The sequence below is a fragment of the Chaetura pelagica genome, unplaced genomic scaffold (assembly GCF_000747805.2).
Source record: "Chaetura pelagica isolate M959 unplaced genomic scaffold, ChaPel_1.0 scaffold386, whole genome shotgun sequence".
NCBI lineage: Eukaryota > Metazoa > Chordata > Aves > Apodiformes > Apodidae > Chaetura > Chaetura pelagica.
Genome location: NW_009953703.1, coordinates 1,203,387 through 1,218,153, shown reverse-complemented (window position 1 = coordinate 1,218,153; position 14,767 = coordinate 1,203,387). Strand labels below are relative to the sequence as shown.

The window sequence follows — 14,767 nt, the reverse complement described above, 5'->3', positions numbered from 1 at the left end:
TTAAGTGACAAAAGGGATTTGAAGGAAATATAGTTCATGGCATGGTCTGATTTCCATTTGGAGTTAGTTGTTGTCAGGCTACTGAAAACAAGGATTCTGGGGAGATATTATTAAAATAGTCAAAAGTCTGTTTTTCCCCCAGGAACGTGGCAGTGGCTGAGCAGAGGGGCTGATCCTGCCTTCTCCTCTGGGTGCCCATTTCCCTGGTACTCCTAAGGATGGCACTGCAGGTCCCAGGGAAGGAACAGTGTGCTGGCTGGCTGCTAGTGGAGGAGAAGAGATCAGCATGAAAAGGTTTTACATGGAATTTTAGAGTAATCCCTTCCTTTACTTAAAAGCCATGTTATATGTAATTTCTGTTTATTTACAGCTGTAATGGATGCTGGTGTTTTCTGTGCAGATGTTGGTGACTTCTTGTATCCTGGTGAACTTCTGCCCTAGAGAATGAGAACTGATGTGAAGTAGTGTGTTTCTGAAGCATGTTTATGACACAGAAGAGCCTGTGATGAAGAGATGTTCTGTTTGCAGAGAAAGAAGGATGGGTGCAGAGAGGACAGTGTCTGCAGCTCTGCAGTCTCTGCTTCATGCTCATGTATCTTCTTGATGAGATACTTGCACCTTGAGTGCTGACTTCAGTTTCTCTGCATGTGTGAGTAAAGATTGCTGGACTGATTGGTTATTTTTGAAATGACATTAAAAGGCATGTATTTGTGAGCCTCCCAAGCTGGGAAGAAGTAGAATAAGAGGCTCAGTGGGGGTATGCAAGCTCTCAGAAAGCCTTGAAGGAAAATGTTTTGGTGAGGAGAGACACGCAGGTGCTTCCTTGCAGAGCTGACCCCATGGCTGGCACCAGTGCTCAGGAGGAGGGAAGCATTCCTGGTGCTACCAACACCTGCTGAAAAGGTTGGTTTTAGTCATTAGGAAGGAATTCTTCACTGTGAGGGTGGTGAGACACTGGCCCAGATTACCCAGGAAAGCTGTAGATGCCCGATCCCTGGCAGTGTTCAAGGCCAGGTTGGGTGGAGGTTGGAGCAACCTGGTTTAGTGGGAGGTGTCCCTGCCCATGCAGGAGAGTTGGCTCTAGATGATCTGTAAGGTCCTTTCCAACCCAAACCATGCTATGAATATCTGACATTTCAGTTGCTGAAAAGTGACCTTTGCTTTGAGTCAACTTGATCTCCTGCAAATACCTGTATCTCAAGGAACATTTGCACCCATGGCTGAACAAGCTGAAAAAAAATACTTTAACAATTTCCTGTAGAAGACCTTTTGCTGCTCAAAATGAGCTGTTGTATTAATTTGCTTCTCCCATTATCAGTGTAACTGGCCCCAACTCATCAGTGTTATTCCATCGGGAGAATGGCCACTGGACTGCTCATGGCCAGGAATGTGTGGTGCCTCAGTTTCCCTGACTGCTGTCTGACCTTGGGCAAATCACTGTGTGTGTTTTGCTTCCTTATCTCTAAACCAGAGGCAGCTGAGATGGTAACAGTACTTCCCTGCCTTGCAGCAGTGCTGAAAAGATAAATCTGCTAATGAGACACTCATCTATCTGCTGTGCTATGGGCCATGGAGATAAATAGACAGATGGAAGTGCTTTCTGGCTGTGAAATAAGACCAAATGCGATCAGTACGTAATAGTGGGTCTGGATCCTCTGTTAGCACATGGAGGAAAAATAAAACACTGAAATAAGAGGACAGTGGTTTTTTTCTCTCTTCATATTTATCCTCACCACAAGTCTGTGAGCCTTGTCACTGCTGGAGCAAGCAGGGCTTAGTCCCCCTGATGGCAGGCACTGGCATTGTGGGGTTGTCTGATAACCCCCTGTCAGCTGCAGCACCCCAGGTTTGTTCGGGCACTGAAGCCATCTGAGTGAAACACTTTATTATGCCATGTGCACAAATTGCAACCAATAATGAACCCTATTGACTGTGTACCCAGGAAAAGTCAGACTGTGAGAAAGCAAGTTACTGTAACAAGCATTACAGCATTACAGGCTGGCCAAGGAAGAATTTTGGTATAAATTAAGTATTTCTGTTTTCCTGTTGGTATAAATCAAGTATTTATGTTTTCCTGGCAGCTTTATGACATACATGCATTTATTTCCTGCTTTGAGCTACATGTCTTCTGAGTCAGGCAAGTTGCCCCATGCTAGCCAAAAGGATTTGCTGTGTGAGGCCCCTGTGAGCTAGAAAGCTGACCTGGGAAGGGAAGGACAAGTGTGTATTCATGTATTCAACCAACAGTACAGACAGGAACAGAAAACAAGCAAACAAACAAAACAACCAAAGGAAACTGGCAACCACAGTGGAAAATACGTGTATGCCCATGGTCTGTGAATTTATTCCTGAGTATATTGGTAGGATGAATGAGAAATAGTCTCTCTCCCTACAGGTCCTGTCTCCCTTATATGTCTTTAAGCAGTGTCCTGGATGGTGAGCTGTAGTGGGCATCTGATTAACACTGCACAGAAGAGATCATAAGCACCTGGTTTCTTCAGATGACATGTTTGCTTGAACTTGCAATTGGCCAATGTAAATGCAAGATAGTGAACTATATTGTTACACACCCTAAATTCAGATCATTCAGACACTGGCCCACATTGCCTGGGGAAGCTGCAGATGCCCCATCCTTGGAAGTGTTGAAGGCCAGGTTGGGTGGAGGTTGGAGCAACCTGGTCTAGTTGGAGGAGTCCCTGCCCATGCAGGGGCATTGGCTCTAGATGATCTTTAATGTCCTTTCCAACCTAAACCATTCTGTGAGTCTATGATTCTATGATCTTCATGAGTTATCCAGTGACACAGTTTGCACAAAGAAGAATTTATCCAACACAAAAAGGAGTTTTTAGGCTGTTGCTCAGCACCCTTCCATGCTTCATCCAATAATAATTAAGTGGTGCAAAGCATTTTATAAACTTTACCTAATTAATCTTCGCAACACCTCTATGTGGCAGTTAAGCATTCATTAAGTATTTTTGATTCATAATAAGGCACCAGCTAATTGTTAAATAATTCAGTTCAGAAAACGTAAATCAGAAAAAATTAAATTTGTTCTCCCTTCACCAAAACACTGGGACAAGCCATTATTGTTTAATCCAATGATGTCTCTGCCCCATGCTAGCCAAAAGGATTTGCTGTGTGAGGCCCCTGTGAGCTAGAAAGCTGACCTGGGAAGGGAAGGACAAGTGTGTATTCATGTATTCAACCAACAGTACAGACAGGAACAGAAAACAAGCAAACAAACAAAACAACCAAAGGAAACTGGCAACCACAGTGGAAAATACGTGTATGCCCATGGTCTGTGAATTTATTCCTGAGTATATTGGTAGGATGAATGAGAAATAGTCTCTCTCCCTACAGGTCCTGTCTCCCTTATATGTCTTTAAGCAGTGTCCTGGATGGTGAGCTGTAGTGGGCATCTGATTAACACTGCACAGAAGAGATCATAAGCACCTGGTTTCTTCAGATGACATGTTTGCTTGAACTTGCAATTGGCCAATGTAAATGCAAGATAGTGAACTATATTGTTACACACCCTAAATTCAGATCATTCAGACACTGGCCCACATTGCCTGGGGAAGCTGCAGATGCCCCATCCTTGGAAGTGTTGAAGGCCAGGTTGGGTGGAGGTTGGAGCAACCTGGTCTAGTTGGAGGAGTCCCTGCCCATGCAGGGGCATTGGCTCTAGATGATCTTTAATGTCCTTTCCAACCTAAACCATTCTGTGAGTCTATGATTCTATGATCTTCATGAGTTATCCAGTGACACAGTTTGCACAAAGAAGAATTTATCCAACACAAAAAGGAGTTTTTAGGCTGTTGCTCAGCACCCTTCCATGCTTCATCCAATAATAATTAAGTGGTGCAAAGCATTTTATAAACTTTACCTAATTAATCTTCGCAACACCTCTATGTGGCAGTTAAGCATTCATTAAGTATTTTTGATTCATAATAAGGCACCAGCTAATTGTTAAATAATTCAGTTCAGAAAACGTAAATCAGAAAAAATTAAATTTGTTCTCCCTTCACCAAAACACTGGGACAAGCCATTATTGTTTAATCCAATGATGTCTCCTTCCATTTAATTGGGATTTGGAGAATCAACTAGTGTGATTGATTGAACACTCTAAGGTTCTTTATAATTGCACAAAGAAATCAAGCTTGATTGTTCTTGTCACTTGGGTATTGCACTGAAATTATGCTGTTAAAAATAAGTAGCACCATATGTGAGGAATGCATTGTTTTAGTGAGATGGAGATGGAAGACTCCTTGGTATGTTGCTGGTTGGCACTTAAAGCATTGTGATTTTGCATCTGTTATCCACTCAAAACTTTACTTTGTCTTAGTTTTTTAAAATTTCTTTGTATAAAGTTAAAGTAAATAAGATTATTATTTTTTTTTATACCAATCTGGAGCTGAACTCCACAGAAATCCATTTACGTCAGGAATATCTGTAGTAGCAATTAAACCAGTGCCTATCTTGTGTTTCTTTTAAGTGTATGCTTCAGAACAATAGAGGCTGTAATTGTGATTTCTACAGAAGGCTTTTTGTATGCCTGCAAAACAAGAAAAACTAAACCTCTTCATACCTACCATTATGATCTTGAGTACTCGTGTATATATGTGAGGAAAAGATTTTACAGATGAAAAAATGAAATAATAGCTTGAAAGTGTCACTTGCTTTTAAGTTTGGAAAGCAATTGCAAATCAAAATAGGACTGAACTGAGAGCAAAATAAAAAATTGAAGCAAAATAAAGAATTAGGAATGTGCAGTTGAGCTATTGTATTTTGATTGTGGGTCTAAAATGTTCTACAGCAGGTTAAGTAGAGGAGGTAATTAAACTGTGCATGGGGAAAAGTAAATCTTCTTCTCCAGGGGCTAAAATATTAAGCATCATAGGCAGGTCAGTTTTGACATGCTTTAGCATGACCTTGTTTTATACACCAAAGATTAGCATCTAAGCCTATGTTTGAGCCTCGTACATATATATATACAAGTAAATTTATATTGATAAAAATGCAACTGTTTAGAAAAAAACGAGCCCTGACTGCATAATGTGTCCTTCTTATGCCACATTTACATAGAAATTTGGAGATGCTTTTGCTCATTTAGAGGATAAAATTTCTGAAGGATACTGGAAGTAATCTTGGTATACTGTCACAGGCTGGAATTATTGCTGGGCATTTCCAAAACAGAGTGTCATATCCGTAATTAACCTTGCTGCAGGATTCTGGATGCTAAAAAATAACAGCCGCTGGACTGGCTCCTGGGAGAGAAACCCCTTTAATGTCTCTTACAACACATGGTTTAATCCAGAAGCCCCTGAACCAGGAGTTGCTGGAGATGGGTTGTGTGCAAGGCTAGAGCCGGACAACCATAACTGCGGAACATCTAGGACATTTGTGTTGGTGGGTATTGTGAGAGGACTGCTGGGTGGTGCTCTGAGAGAAGTTCTGGAGACCAGGAAGACCAGTGTCTCACCTTGGCAGTGAGTGTGCAGTGATTTTTGTGGTCAGCGCCATAACATCTATCTAAATCTCAACACTCAAGGAATATGGTATCACAAATCCTGTGCTTCAGAGGATGTGTTTGATAGTGGCAGTTGTTCTAGTTGTGGTTCTGGTTTTAATGCCTTTATTCCTGGCTTATCATTTGCTGTTTGCAATTGACTCCTCAGAGCTGGAAATATTAGCACTGCTTTGAGAAGTAATGAATTCAACTCATGCATGTGGTATCATGAGTATTAATGCTAACTCCAGAACCAATTACTATTTGCATAATCAAATTCTTAATTGATGGTTTTCCTTAAGGTTGCAGAGTAGAATCTATGCTTTTTCATCCTCATGTAACTGAGGGGAAGAAGTGGGTTTCCAGCCATATCTCTGGCTTCACCATGAGCTGTGAGCCTGTGGGATTTGGGTTTGCAGCGTGGCTGGCAGTCTCCACTGCTCCTCTGGAACACACAGGCTGAGCTTCTATCTGACTGTAGAGAAGATCTGCAAGAACATGAGCAGGTTGTGTTCTCTCTCACTTCTTTTTAGTAGTATTTGTACCTTTCCTCGGGCTCACCTGTATGCACATGTACAGATGTCTGTGTGCACCTTGTATGGTTGTAATTCAGGGGTCTGAACTGAAATAATAGTTATTTCTTTAACCAATGTGGGTTTTTTCTATATTGACTGTTAAATACTTCTCTGTATTTTTAATATATTTTCTGTGGGGCTTTAGTTTTTATTTCACTTTTCTTCTTCCCGGGAAGGTCATTTCACTACTAGGTCTGGCCGCATCTGTGTGTTGTTTCTTGCTCAGTACAGTGTCTTAATCTTAGTAAAGCTTCCCTGTGCTTTCTTCCTTGTGTGTTTTTGCCTTTCAAAGTGAATTTGGCAGTTCTTGAAGAACAAACCATTGTTTGTGATCTGTAGGCAGAAGCCTCAATACCTTGGAATAAAAAAATTTGCAAGTTTGTGTTGGGTTTCTGCTCAGGTTTGTTGTTGGATGGGGAAGTGGCCGTGGCTAAGACTGCATGTCCAGGACCCAGTAATTGCTGGTCCTCCTTTGGGATCACAAAGGGATAGGTGAGGAAGAAATAGAGGGAGGAAGATCAGGATCATTCTTTACCCCCAGAGAAATTCAGCAGGCAATGCCTAGATTGGAAAGCTGTTTCAATCAGAAGTATTTTGCCTCTGGAGGAATAAGTTTATGAACAGCAGTTGGATTGAAGGCATGGAGAACACAGGGATACAATGAATATTTTCACTCTTTTTTGACATAAAAGCTTTGGGGCTTTTGTTTTGCCTTTTCTCTCCTTTGCTATTCACTTGGGTTTTTTGTTTTGTTATGGGTTGTTTTTTTTAATTAGTGAATGAGGTGGCTTCTTATTACTTGTTATTCATTGTAAAAGTTGCTGTGCCTCTTAGCTGTGACATGGTTGTAGACTGAGACTCTCACAACTTCTGTATGTGACTTGGTTCTGCTCTCTGTTGAATATAATACCTTCTGTGGTTATGAAACAATATTCAGACAGGACCACATTTTTATGATGGAGCTTTTTTTTTTTTTTAATGTGGCAAGATTCAGAATACAGGCTTTGAGATTGTGTCTGAAGGATTCAGCCACCCCTGCCCAGGCACTGCAGCTGGTTCTGGGTGCTCATCTCCCTCCTGCCCACCCTACAGGTGTGGTTTGTCCTGCCCCAATTCTCTCCCAGGCTGGGCAGCACCTCTACATCTCCATTGTGGTTTAAATCCCTTTTGAGCTCAATTGGGTGAGAAGAATCCTGGCCTACTATTACTTCGAATTCAGAATTTGATCTTATCTATTGACAAGCAGCTAATTGCAACTGGCAGTGGATATCAACAGGCATATATTTTACAAGGGGCTGGAGCAGTGTACTTTTTAACTCTCCAGCTGTATTGTTGGACTTTACTTGGTCTCTTATTTTCTGTCTCTTCAGGATTTTGTCTTTGACTTGTTTAATTAAAATAAGCTCACTCCAGCCAGGCTGGAATGTCCAATAGTAACTGCTTATTAGGGGGTGGAAGCTGTGCAGTTATTAATTTAATTTTTTTGTTCCAGAGGTTTTGCTGAAATTAAATGGAAAACCAAATTAAACAATAATTTAATTAAGAGGAAGAGAGAGAATGTAGAGGCAGATTTAGAAGGTGAAGATCTAAAAGAAATGTATTCTTCTGGTTGTGACATCCAACAGATGTAATCCTCCATCAGCACAGCAAAGAGGATATTTACTGTCATTTAGAGGATAATGCAGAAACCAACAGCAAGAATTATGTTACCAGATAAGAAACTAAACTAATGAATATGGCTCTACAAACCTGAATAAAAAAGTCCAGAGAGGAGATGAAAAGAAACCAAGGACGTATTGTTGGAAAGAACTCTGACACAACCTACTACATTACTACACACTCAAAATTGCTGAGATACACTGACAAATTAGATCATTTTTTAGAATCTATGTACACTTGCAGATCAACTTAAAAAAACTAAATTCATATTGCATTGGGATATTCAAGGCTAACCTGCCTTGAAATGTGTATTTCAATAATAATCATGCCAATTTGTTCACAGTAATGAGATTTATTGTTTGTTTATGCAGAGAATTAGAAATCCCACAGAAGTAACAATTATCTCTTAACCTTTCATTTAACATTAGATCATTAAGATATACTTCTATTTTGACAACTTCACAGGTTCATTTTGAGTGGATATGAGATGTTTGCTAATATCAAGAAGGTGCTCAAGCTAGGGTAGCATCACCTAATATTAAACTTCTGGCACTCTATCTTGAATATTTAATCTTTAACATAACCTGTGGTAATTAGTATCTTGTTTTCTGAATAATTTTGTTGAACAATGTGTTTGAAATTATTCTGACCTCCTGCAGGTTATTATCCTGGGCTATTTGAGATGGCAACAACTTTAGTTTGGGTCTCCAGTTTCTCCGACAGCAATGATTACAAGTTAAAAGTTACTGTTATTAAACAGGCAACCAGGTAATTATTGCTTTGTCTTTTTTTAAAAAAACAAAGCAGTAGTCTTATGTGATGGAGGTTTTTTTGTCAAGGAAGCAGTTAGCATACTTATGAAGCTAAATAATACAAAAAATTGTAATAGTGGAAAATTTAACTTTTCCTTCTGTATCACTATTAATCGTATTAATTCTTGGTTTGAGTTTGGTGTTGTGGTTTGGTTTTTTTATTCATGCTAAGGACATATTCCTAAATGACAATAAGTGATGTGGGGAAAGGGTCAGGTTCCAGAATCCACGCAACAGAAATGCTTGAAAAAATATCTCCTTCCCACTCCCCATGGCAGCCTGCAGGTGATGAGAGGTGGAGAGGTGGGAAGGAAAACTACGTCAAAGGACTTATTCAAGTTCACCAGGGTGTAGTGCTTAAATTGTACTGACTTCAACACATCTGGTGGGCATTTCTGCAGGCTTGTTGTGGATCATGAAGCGGTACCATGCTGGTGGCAGGGAGTGGTCACAAACCAGGTCCTGGGTGGCCGTTCGCTGCAGCTCCAGCGAGTCAAACCTGGTGCTGCGGTTGGGATTGCGGAGGACGCGGTGGCCCTGCGGGGAGCACTCGGGAGCTGGAAAGGGTGAGAAAGGATGATTAAATAAGTTAATTTAAGTTAATTCAGTTAGATACAGTTACTAATCACTTGAAGGAAGGGGCACCTCTTGTTATGTTCAGATTCAATGAAGGGTTGGGCTGGTTTGCGAGGGAAACACTGGGAAAAGAACAAATTTGGAATTAAATAGGTCAAATTGGAAGCTTGGTGACACAAAGATCTTAGTAATAGAGATGTTCATCATACCAGAACCAGAAGCCTTAATCCTTTGAATCTGATCTCAGTCTAGTTTCAGGGATTAACATCAGAATTGCTTCTCCTCAGAAATCAAGTAACGTTTTGAGGTTCCAAACCCTGTGATCTTTGAAAATGCATCATTTTTATTTTAGTTTACTATATGCATGAGCCCTTTTAATCACACTAGAAACTGATGCACAAGTATAAAGTGCACTTCACATACTTTTAAATACATATTTTGAAGAAGAAATGCTAAAAAGAGAGAAATGGTGAAAAACACAACAGCACCATGGGTTTTTAGGACTGAGCTCTAAGCTTGCAAATATTCAAGCCACAGGTCAGACTTGCCTGAGGCATGTACCCATAAAGCCAAACACAGCAGAGCTCCTGTGCATGCATCACAAACTTTGAATCAAAATTGCTGCTCCTCAATATATGTTTGTTCACAGGCCTGCCCTGTTTCTTTCCATGCAGCTCTGGTTTGTGTTTTGGTTTGTGTTTTTTACAGAAAATTCAGTAGTTTCTTATCACCTAATGGAATAAAAAGCCTTGTAGTGATTCTCTTAAAAGTTGTTCATTTCCAAAAAGCTGCTCATGTAGGAAAAAAAAAAAAAAAAAGAGTCTTTTCTTGGTTATCTTGGCCATTTCCTATGAGGCAAAGTCCATTTTTGCTGTGTTAGCACTGCAGAGTGGGTCACAGGTGGAGCAGCTCTCCTTTATGCATCAGCAACAGGAGGCTCAGCTAATTTCTTGCTGCACTAATCTTTAATTGCTAATGATGATGTAAGAGGCAGGGAGCACATGGCAGGAATTGCACAACATGGTTTGGGGAACAAGCAAAGCCACCTCTTTGCACCCTAAATAGAGCATATTTATGTGACACCATTGACAGGGAATGAGACCCCTCCCCATAATATCATTTCTCAAATGTCACTTTTCAGATTATAACTCTGCTTTAATATTAGGCCAGCAGCACTCTGAAACAGGTTTATCATTTTTATTTTATTGACAAGATACTCAGAAGGTCAAAGTTAATCCTTTTATGGTCCTATTTTTAAAGATTATTTTTATTGTGCCAAAGGCAAGGCAATGGTGTACAAGACAAATGGGGACAAAATGTAGCATCATGGAGCCTTTATTGCAATTTTCAGGGAACTAAACTGTCAAAGCAATAGTGCAATTCCAATGCAAAATCAGGTGAATTAATACAATTGCCTTTTTAAAAGAAGAAGAAGAAAAAAAAGTGCCCTAAACTTTCCTTTTTTACAAGTAAGAACCATTTTACAGAGGAAACTCTTGGAAATGCTGCACCTCTAATTAAGTCTGGGATCCAATTCCCTCCTCAGATGTCCTTTCTGGGGATTTGGGCCCAGCAGTGGGAACCACATGGAGACTTGACTTTGCCAATTCCCAGTCCAAGGGAATAAGTGACATTTCAGGGGACCAACTACTGCAAGCAAATGAAGAGTTTATCCTATATCTAAAAACCTTTAAAAAATGCAGTGCCTTGCTGACCCTTTCAATATCACCCAGTTCTTCAGGAGTGTTAATGGGAAGAGGACTTTGTCTCCTGGTGCCTTTTGCTGGCTCTAAATGCCTCCTTTGTGAACAAAAGAGTCTAAAATTAACAGCTTTTTTGCACAGTATTACCAGAGGAATCCTGCAAGAGCATTGTAATGTAATTAATTGCATTCACTTCCTAAGTAGTAGTAGTAATAATAATAATAGTAATAATAATAATACCAAATACCCCTTTAAAATGTAATTAATAACCTTCTGCTTTATATGTCTTAGTTATAATTCAAATTCACACAACATGTTGTGGTCTTAGCAATGATTAACTGCTCTGTCTAAACAATGCAAATAAATCAGACACCAAGACACAGCTTTTTCTTTTTCATCCTTCCCATAGTTTTATTTGCAGTAGTTTAGAAAATGCTGTTTTGCATATTAACATTAGAGGAGCTAAACACTGTGGATGGAACTTGCAAAAGGCAGGGAGAGACCTGGAGGAGCAGGTGGGGAGACATGCAAGGTCAGTAAGGAGAGGGGTGTTCATCTGTGAAATTGAACAGTGTTTGGGACAAAAAGCCATGTGTTCCCTCCCTGAAGACCAGGTCTCTGAAGCCCTGTCTCAAGGAGCTGCCACCTCTAAAGGTTTATTATATTCTGTGTGGAATGTCAAAATATGTTTATATACCTGTGACTGGGTCTAGTTATGCTTGCAGACTGTCAGCCAGGAGGCAGCAAGGCAAACGGAGCTGCTGTCACCTCCCCTGGGGCCAGACTGATGGGCTGTGCTCTCACCCTGATGCCAACCAGACTGAACCACACCAGTCAATGGTGATGGTGGCTCCAAGCAGGAGGGAACAGTAAGGTTCTGCAACAAGCCATCAGCAAAACCATCCCTCAGTTACTGAGTTTTCCTTGTAAAATGGTATTTGTTATGGTCTTATGACAGAATCAGTGTAAACATGAACAGGGAAACTGCAGGCCATGGTGCAACTTAATAACCACTGCCTTTCCTGCAGAAAGAAACAAAGGCATCACTGTAATCAGACTACATGATGAAAATGTTATTGAAAAGAAACCCAAGAAGACACAGTTGAGTCCTGTTGGTTGTTCACCTGAAGGATGCCTGCCTCTGCTTTCTGCAGCTACACTTTAATCCAATGAAGCCTTTCTCTTCCTTTTTAATTCATGGCAAAGTGAGATGCAGATACCAAATATGTGTGCAGTGGTAAAGTGCTCAGTATCACAACTGTCACTCTTGTGAGGAACAATACAAGCCCACATCTGTGTCTTAGTACACTGAGTCACTGGTACTCTGTGCTGTGCAGGCTAACTTGCTTTTAAAAGGAAATATGTATTTCCTTACATAGGAAAAACCTATGCTTTAAATGTAATAATCCACCTCTGTTCCTATTAAAACACTTTAAATGTAATAATCCACCTCTGTTCCTATAATTGCATTAAAACAGCTAATGAAAAAAGGTTGGCTTTTCAGGGAGCTGAGTCTTCATCATCATTATAACCATTCAGGTTTCCTTCAGGAAGAAATTAAACTTTGAGGCTTTGTTGCTCTTGCTCCAGAGTGTGTTGGAATTAAATGTTACGCTGTAGCTGGTGCTTTGGTCTCCTGCAAAGAGCTTCTTGAACTTCTTCAACATGAGCAAGGAGCTGTTGCTTCACTAGACTTAGAGAATGTTTGTTTTTTTTTAAAAAAACAACAATTTTGCAGAAACAGCTTGAAGCAAAGAGACACTGGGTAGCTCCTTTTTGACACGAAGAACAATAACCATATCTGTTGCAGCTGCTCAGTGAAAACAGAATTTGAAAAACTGTGGGGAAAATCTGTCTCCATTGAAGCCATAAGGAAAGTTGCTTTAATGCCTGGAAGTCAAGATTCACCCAATGTTGTTACGTGCAAACAAAATGAAGAGCAGCCTGTGGGCTTGCTGGGAAGCAGACAACCTTCTGCAGAAGGCAGAAGCATCCAGAAATATCCAACGAAAAATGAGAAGAAAGTGAATAACTGAACTGGTGTTTCATGCAGAAGTACACTTGTGGAACTGGGGTTTGGCTTTCAGCTAAAGGAAACATCAACGTGACCACAGCTGGAGGAAGATGTGCATGTCAGTAGATCCTGGGGCAGCAGCCCAGAAGCCTGTTCCTTGTGGGTTAATCAGTATTGTACTGGGGAGGACAGAGGCTCCAGCATCACACCAGGAACCAGCCAAACAAGAGTTAGAAAGGTGTTTTTAGGACATTACTCTGGGGTGCCCCCAGCACAAGATGACACATTGGACAGCTTAAACATCTGCTGACTGGAGCTTGTTCCAAGCAGGTTGGTAATTGGGTAGTCTGCAAGCAGCTGAGCCACCTGTGCCCTGCTTGGGTGGTGGGTTGTGTGGGAAAGGTGCTGCTGCGGGGACCACCCAAAGGGTCTGTCCATCCTGGCTGGTGCTTATGAGAGGAAGCATCAGATGCTTCAGGCAAAGAAGCCAGGACAATTGGAGTGGAGGGCTGAAAACTTGAAATAATTTGCTAAACCTTTGCTTTTTTTTCCTAAAGGCAGGTGAGCACTGGTGTCACAGAGCTCTACCTGTCACTCTTTCTCCCAGTAAATATCAGTGGCTTATGTGGAGGAAGGTCTAAGAAGCTGGGAGATTTTGTTTGTTTGCTTTGAATAAAGGCTGCAAATCATGTAATATCAATAGGTGATGGTGGCTAGAAGACCCAGGAAGAAATATAGTCCACAAGCCTGAGGTGCATGTTTGTTCTGGGCAAAGAAGTGCCCATCACACAATATATTTAAAGGGCATTCCAAAGCTCTGGAAAATATCTGGTGGATCACAAAATAATTTTTATGAGAAGGGTGAATGAAAACACAGTGACTGATCCAGACAATACTAACCAACAGCACCATTTGGTGAAGTGCTGTCATTGTTCTGTGACCAGGAAAGAGAGAATCCCAGGTGGAGATTTCTTTCTCACCATCATCCCGGGAGCCTGGCTGGAACTTCTCCACAAACTGCATCGAGCCCCAGGGCTGGGGAACCTCACAGGCAGAGAGAGGAGGCAGAGGAGCTACTGAGCTTTTGAAAATAGGCACATGTAGGTATATGTAAGTATACATATGTGTATATGAATGTGTGTAGATTTTTTTCTTATTATTTAGGTTTTTTTCAAATTACACCAGGAAATACTCCTATTTCCAACATGGGTATGATATAAGGTGAATTTATGAAATCCCTTCCGGGCAGATTTTCAGGTTTGCACTCTTTGTTTCTTACTTTTGTCACAGTTCAGCTCAGGATCAGCAATTAAACAAAGGACAACTTCAGTGTGCTGCTTAAAAGAGAGTTCACTGAAGGAAAATAAATCACTAAAAAGAAAATTGGCTTCATCCTGGCTCAAACCAGGACAACTTTAAAAGCCACAGTGGAACACAATGTTTTCCACAGTGTTTGAATTTCTCTACACAGAAAATGCATAAAGGATTTTCATTTGGAACAATCACCTGAAATGCCTTGGCTGTTACGCCATAACTCCAAATCAGTTGCAGACCAAGGATGTGTTTGCTTTCTCCTCTTTGTGTTTTAGAAACAGAAGGAAACTTTTCCATCACCAGCCTCTTCCTTGCCCAGTGGCTGCATTTTACTGACATAGCAAAGCTCAGGTGAAACCTTCTGGAGCTTTTAGTGTGTCATCCACTTCCCTGTATCATAATTTACCATATGCTGAAAGAGAGTTTGGGCACAAAGGGTAAGCAGATGTTGGGAAAGGGAAATTCTTTCCAAGCTCTTAGTGGATGTGTTCAAAATAACAATAGAAGACTCTGATCTGCCAGCATTTAAAAATTTATTCTGATAGATGCAAGTTCCAGATGAACAGTAATCTATGAAGAGATAAGGCATTAGTAGGTATCAAACA

The 14,767-nt window shown here is 40.7% G+C and overlaps 1 protein-coding gene across 1 annotated transcript in view; it reads right to left on the bottom strand.

Annotated features, from left to right (window-relative positions):
* The window catches only part of LOC104391153 (von Willebrand factor D and EGF domain-containing protein-like), an 88,426-nt gene extending 74,555 nt beyond the window's left edge, over positions 1–13,871 (bottom strand). Inside the window, exons 1-2 of the mRNA XM_010000388.1 lie at positions 13,829–13,871; positions 8,928–9,112 (exon numbers count right to left, since the gene is read on the bottom strand). Of these exons, the coding sequence (XP_009998690.1) occupies positions 8,928–9,112; positions 13,829–13,871 (228 nt within the window). The remainder of the gene's footprint in view (positions 1–8,927; positions 9,113–13,828) is intronic.
* Between the last annotated feature and the right edge of the window lie 896 nt (positions 13,872–14,767).